This window comes from Protopterus annectens, chromosome 2.part0 (genome assembly GCF_019279795.1).
Source record: "Protopterus annectens isolate FY-2018-M chromosome 2.part0, PAN1.0, whole genome shotgun sequence".
Lineage (NCBI taxonomy): Eukaryota > Metazoa > Chordata > Ceratodontiformes > Protopteridae > Protopterus > Protopterus annectens.
In genome coordinates this window covers 979464054-979471283 of record NC_056728.1, presented here as the reverse complement: position 1 = coordinate 979471283, position 7230 = coordinate 979464054, and the positions used below count along the sequence as shown (strand labels likewise).

General features: G+C 38.5%; 1 protein-coding gene across 3 annotated transcripts in view; it reads left to right on the top strand.

The window, feature by feature from the left end:
• NUP54 (nucleoporin 54) overlaps positions 1-7230 on the top strand; it is a 1988420-nt gene that overhangs the window by 849360 nt on the left and 1131830 nt on the right. For all 3 annotated transcript variants that reach the window (XM_044061229.1, XM_044061231.1, XM_044061230.1), the window contains one exon: positions 1989-2126. In XM_044061229.1, coding sequence (XP_043917164.1) covers positions 1989-2126 — 138 coding nt within the window. The remainder of the gene's footprint in view (positions 1-1988; positions 2127-7230) is intronic.

Here is a 7230-nt window from a genome sequence, read left to right as displayed (position 1 = left end):
ACCTTGTGGAACAATATTGTAATGGACGTATGGTGATATTAACAAATTGTCATATTCCACATTTTTGTATAGTACCAACAGCCGTTCAAGATCAAATATAAGATTCTTACAATGTAAATTATTGCGGTTTACCTGCTGTATATTTTCCTCTTGTACCTGATGTGCTTGTGCACTATTATTTTGTAAAAAGGGGTTGTTGGCCTCGTTGGATCTGAGAAACTGTAGAATAAAATTTCCATTTGGGGTTATGTGCTGCTGGGCAGTTGCTTGACCGTGACCAAGAATGTCATTACTGCCATGTGTTTGATTTAGGGAAGTTGGTACATTTGTGTCTCTTATTATTGCTAGCGTTGGTTGTCCTTCATTGTGAATTGGTACATTAGTAGCTCTAATTCCTGCTGGCGTTGAAGGTGTTTCTTCATCGGAAATGTCCTGTATACGCCTTGCTCTTCTCTCATTTTCGCTAGCAGCTTGTGCTACTTGTATTAATATAGCATCATCTACCGATATATTAGTTGGTTGTAGTACTGAGGTGTCTGTGCGTTCGTCACCTGTTAAATTTCCTGTGTTGCTTCCCTCTTCAGGGCGTTGCACATCTGTGTTACTTGTTCCTGAAAAAAGGCTTGGAGAGAACCCTCTCGTGTTATTATGCAGTGTCTGGCATCTCTCTAAGATGCTTCTCGCTGTCTGCATAGTATCATTGTACTCATTAATTAAAGCATTAAATTCCTGTGGCATCCTATGGTTTTCGTGAGCAATTTGGCTACTCGAGCCTGGACCAGTCATCGGCATCTCCTCCATTTTCGGACGGTATTTTGTAACTTATCAAAAAGAAAACCGAAAAACTAGAAGCAACCAAAGTAATTATTGTACATTATAAATAAAAACTTTTTGCTCCAATAAAAGCTATTACAAACTACTAACATAATATGTATGTGTGTCTATATATATAGATATATATATATATATATATAGATATATATATATGTATGTATATATAAATATACATGCATATACACATGCACACACACATATACATATATATATATATATATATATATATATATATATATATATATATATATATATATATATATATACATATACACACGCACACACACACACACATATACACACAGACAGATATATACATATGTATACATATATCCATTTTATATGTATATAAAGCTAGCTGCATTATTCTTCCTTTCAGGCAAAGGTCCTTGAGTTGAAATGCATAGCTAATGGAAGGCCATTTAACGCTTGCTTCATAATTTTCTTTATAGTAGATATTTGTTTTTTGCCCACTTAGTCATTCAGTCACACCTTTGTCAAGTATTGTTTCTTGGACTTTTGCTGTTGTAGGAGTTGAACCATTTTTAGTATCTTTATTTTTTCAGGATTCTGCCTTTTGAACCTTTATTTCTGTGAGGACACCAGTCCTGCTGATGTTCAGTTGCCATCCTGTCCTGTCTTTGTGTTTTGATGGCCTTGCATTCAGTGGCAGTGGCTTTAATTGCCTTTCTTGATAAGCAAAGCAAATACATTTCAATATTCTTCTGCAGTGTATGTTTCTTTTGTTGTAGGTCTTAGTTTGCTGGAATGGTCTCTTTAACTAGTTGGGTTAGACTGGTGGCATTAGGGGTCAAGCATGCCTTCACCTGTAGAGGGTGTGCATCCTCCTGCCACACATGCACTCACTCTGAAGGTGGGAGAAACCTGTTCAAAACATGGAATGATTTTTGCATCATAGTCTCACTGAGGAATAGTGTTCTCACAGATTGATGTGGTAAGAACTTGTGATCTTTACCTTTCTGAATGTATATACTCGCTGCTGTACATCTTTGGCATACATAAAGGGTTTTTTTGTACTCCTTAGTAACCAAATCAGACACAGTATGGTTGGTTTAGTAAAGAAATGTTGAAACTAGGATTGTGGTTGGTTCAGCCAGCACTTGTTAAGACTTCTGTTTTGTTCACTTCCTTAGGCTTATTTGGCAATACTCTGAACAAAGGGTTTGGATTTGGTACTGGAGCAGGAACAACTTCTGGCTTGGGCACTGGGCTAGGAAGTGGGTTATCCTTTGGAGGTTTTGGCAGTGTTGGAACGCAACCTCAGCAGATTTGTAAGTAGCAAATATATTTCTTTTTTTTGTGTTGGTTAAAGGGATCAAGCCAGCTATATGGAATGTTTCTACCAGATTTATTTGGTTGAAGTTAATAAATTCTGTAGAGGAGACCAAATTTCTTCATCTCGTATACAGGACTAGAATGTCATTGGAGATAAAGCCATCTTTGGTGATCTGAATTGTTTTTACAGTCAAATCTGTTTTCAGTTATGTACAAATAGGAACTGTAAATTAATGGATGAAATTTGGAGAAAACTAATGATCTGCCTATAGGACGCATACAACACTAGGCTGCTTACCATTACACCTTGTCAGTTATTACCCAGATTGTATCTTTTCTTTCAAGGAGAGCTAGGCCAGTTAAGCCAAAGGGTGAATATATGAATACCAATCCAATTTTCCAGGTCCTGTTTGAAGGAAGGTAGTGCAGACAATGTTTCATCTGAAGGGGATGTGTATTCCCGAGGTGAGGGAGACACTTGAATATCAAATCTCTTTCCACCTTATTTTTTTGATTTACTTAACCAGATTTAGTCTTGTTCTGATATTTGTGGAACTGTCTGATTTTTGAAGGTACAAGAGTTCCTGGACTACTAGGTCTTTGATTGATTGGAAGGCAAGGCATTGGTCTCCTCTGAGGAACCTATAAGAGACAGAAAAGAGGGACCATTCTTTTACCGTTTTCTGGTAGGTTAAGGATTTTAAGCCAAGGTCCTGTTAGGATCCTGTGGTGTCTTTCCAGCTGTTCTAATGCGTTAGATGAGGTACATTCTAAGGGTAGGTTTATATGTAATTTGTCTGATCAGTACTGAATACTAGGGGACAATAATGACATCTTCAGATGTGGATAATATTCCCCTTGATCATCTGTATACCATACTTCCAGGATTGAACCTGAAGCCAGGCGGATGTTAAATAACTTAAGAAGTTCCACCAGGACATATTTGGTACGATTAAAAAAAAAAAAAATACAGCCTGGCACATTATCTTGTCCCATGGAGGGAAGCGTTCTTGGTCTTGGGTTGCATTTTCAATACATAATGTTGATCCCATTAATCACTACTGCAGTAACCTTGCATAACAGCTGGTTAACTTACAGAGCTTCAGTGGACCTTCCACATGCCATACCCTCAGTCATCTCAAGCTTCTCTGACTAAAAAGACAGGTTTGGGTATCAAGCCCTTCAGAGCTTTCCTTTCATTGAATATAGTGCTCTTCTGTGGGCTTTTGAGGATTGACTTCTGGCTTGTGCTGTTCGTTTGCTGGGCAGATGAGTTCCCTTTGGGTAAAAACTTCCAAATTAAAATATTATTGCTGTGTTGTACGTTCCTGTTTAGGAAAGTTATTTTAAGCTAGTAGTTTGTTTTAACAGATTGGCATGAGACTTAACCGTACTTTTAAATGGGAGTGCACTTTTTTCCTTTCATTTTAAAAGTTGTTTCAAATAATTGAAAACCATTTTTTCTGGGGAAGATTGCATTTATTTAGTTTTGTGAGCTGGCAGAGTGTTTTAAAGTGCTTTTTACCATGTTATGTGAAAAAGGTGACTTTTGGCACTTATAATTCTTACCAGCTTTTGCTGCTGGTCTTCCTTTGGAAAGAAGAACCATTTTCACCTTGACAATGGAACAAAACTGGTTGGTCTTTCTTTCAGCCACAAATAGTAAAAGTCAAGCAAACACCCTTCATCCTTTGTCATCACAGCAGTCTAGCAATTTGCTTCAGCCACAGGTGGATGACTCTTATGTGGCCATCGTTTTCTCCTCAGACCACTCATCTTTTACTCTGAATCTCTCTGGTGTAGCACAAACAGCATCTATGAACTGGGGGTTAGCCATGTCCTCTGCTGCTACTGTTGGGTCCCCTCAGTGGGCAAGGGAGAGCCACTTGTGTGTGTAGGTCCTGAAAGAGAGAACAGGGAAGGCTTCCCTGTTTAGTCAGAACATTTTGCCCATTCTTGGAGAAGCTGCTGCCATTAACACTGTTCACCCCATTTTCCCTTTCAAAAAGAAACACAAAAAAACTGTATCCAATTTTCCTTAAACTTCATTAGGCAGGAGTAGTTTACTGGGTCTGACTCTGGGTTTAATTCAGGCTGTTGAACCATGGTTTCTGGTAGAAGAAAGTAGGATACCTCTTTTCCTAAAGAGAGTCAAGATTTTGAATGTGGACATAAAGATGAAGGGACAGATGCAGAGTTTTCTTCTCAGCATTCTGACTGAGACTTAGAGGTGAGCTCAGTTTCTGATTTTCCCTTTGGAGGTTTCTGTCTTTGAGACTGTTTCCTGAATGTGTCAGTATTTTCATTGAGAGAACACTTGAGATTTTTCTCAGTCCCTCATAAAATACTATGAATTTTTACAGAAGAGATTTCTAGAAGCTTCACCCATGCCCGCAGTTATGTCAGCTCTGGAGGATGTGCATCACTGTCTGCAATTATTCTGACAGTCAGCCCTAAAAAAGGCAGATAGAATGTATAAAAAGTTTCTCATTTAAGCTTTTTTTACACTCTTCCCGAACCTGACCTTACAGTGGTAGCATTAGTTAATCCTAAACATTCTGGTTAATCCAATTCTACTCTCTCTTACAAGGATGGGAAGGTTATTGATTGTGTGTCTGTGTGAGGGGGGGGGGTGTATCTTTCAGCAGCTTTGAGTTTCAGAATTTTGAATCATCAGGCTCATATGTTTAGTTATTCTGACTCGTGAATATGAGGAATTTTCTGCATGTAGTTTCTTCTTGTGAGGAAACATCTGTTTTAACGAAATGAATTTCTTCCACTGTTCACGTCAGAACTCATTGTTTACAGTTTATATAACTCTGTTGATACTTCTTCCAGGGCTGTTGCCACTGGAACTGTTTTGAGAATGTTTGTCTGGCTGCGTTCTCAGAACCTCCCAGGTGATATGAAAAATATTTTAAATTCTTATTTTTCCTGACAAGGAACAAGAATGTTATTTTTTTTCAGTTATAGCTCATTGCAGGATACAGGTTGTCCACATTTTTTTTTCTATTCAAACTTTGTTCAGTGCCAGGAATACCTCAGGATTTTGGGTCTCATGCCATCCAATTCTCATGATGCCCCCAGTAAGAATTCAGATGCTGTTTTAATTTTTTGTTGTGAAGTGTTTCTGGTCCCAGCACCAGTATAAATTCTCTTTTCAAAAGTGCTGGGGGGTTGTCAAAAATGAAAACACTTAGTGTAGACAGCAAATATTCCTAAATCTGGATCTCTCCATCTCCCTCCTTGTTAGAAAGCTGTCACTCACCAGAGATAGCTCAGGCTTTGCTTGGAGAGCAGTTTCAGAAGGGATAAAAGTGCAAGGTATGTGGAGTCACCAAGTACAGACACAAGCACACACACACACGTGTGTGTGTGTGTGTGTGTGTGTGTGTGTGTGTGTGTGTATATATATATATATATATATATATATATATATACATATATATATATATATATATATATATATATATATATATATATATATATATGCATATATATATATATATATATATATATATATATATATGTGTGTGTGTGTGTGTGTACACACACATACACACATGAGGTGCTTGTCCTGGTCAAGGCAAGTTCCTGAATCATCTTTGGTCCCTGGGACCTCTTCAAGTTGTTACAAAAGATACCGCAGTCATGTGGTACATCAGAAGGCAAGGAGAAACCAGGTCATACCCCCTCTGCAGACTAGCCATGTTAGCTTGGGTTATAGCTTCACAGCACAGTCTCACTTTACTTGCATCCTAAATTACATCAGAGCAAAACTGTGAGGCAGACAAGTTGAGCAGAGCCAGGACAAACTCTCATGAATGGTAATTAGATCAGGGGGTCTTCCAAGATTTGATCCAGCTGTGGGAAGTTTCTCAAATAGAACTGTTTACCACCTGTTTGAACAGACAGCTGACAAGATTCTGCTGCAGGATTCCATGCAAGAAGACATGGGAAACAAGATGCCCTTTCTTTTCCTTGGATAGGAATGTTTCTGTTTGATTTTCCACCAGTTCCATTGATATCTGGGATACATCTGAAGATTTAGAAGAAATCCCCGAGGATCATTGTGGTGATTCCCTCCTTTCCCAGGCAACAGTGGTTTTCCCTTCCATTGGAAATGGCCAGGAGCAATTACCACACGCTTCCTCACAGAATGGCTCTACTGTCACGAGATTAGGAGTTTTTGATATACCTTGACCCCAGTCAACATCAGGTGACTGATGGAAGACAGGCTCTTAATTCCCTTTAGGCATTTGTTTACTGATGATATGTCACAGGTAGTAATGGAGGCAAGAAAGTCTGTTAGTAAACTGTATTTACAAATGTAAAAGGTTTTCTAGTTGGTGCCAGCAACATAATGACTCCTTTTCAGGGCCACTTGTTCTCTCGTTTTACAATATTTGTGTGAGTCACTATCCTGTGGCCTTTCTTACTCTGCCATCGATGTTCATTAATCAACCATTTCTACGTGTTTGTTCATGTATCCTCCTCTTTCAATTCATTGTCATGTAAAAATGTTTTTGAAATGGGTTTTATCCAAGAGGCCCCCAAGAAAACTAGTGGCTCCTCCTTGGAATCTTAATTTTGTGATAAAGAAGCTAACACTTGCTCCATTTGAACCAGCTAATCTGGCTGACTTGAGGTTCTTAACATGGAAAACTGTTTTACTGATTGCTCTGACCTCTGCAAGAAGAGTGCCTGAGTTGTAAGCTCTTATGCTAGGTCCAGCCTTATCTCTTTTTCCACAAAGATAGGGTTTGTTTGAGAACTAAACCTTCTTTTATACCTAAAGTGGTGTCTAAGTGTACTTTACTTTAAGCCAAATTATCCATCTCCCTATTTTTTTTCCTGAAACAAAAAACGAGGGAGAAAGGACACTTTATGCCTTGGATGTCCACAGACAGCTTTGGTACTTGATAAAACTAAATCCTTTCAGATCTTTGGCTCAAATATTCATTTCTTCTGACAGTAAGAAGAATGGACAGCCTATGCAAAACAGACTATTTCCAAATGGTTGTTTCAGGCTATTACCTTTTGTTAACACATCACAACAGAACTGTTGCAGGTGTGGTTAAGGTCTTCTGTACCAGGGCC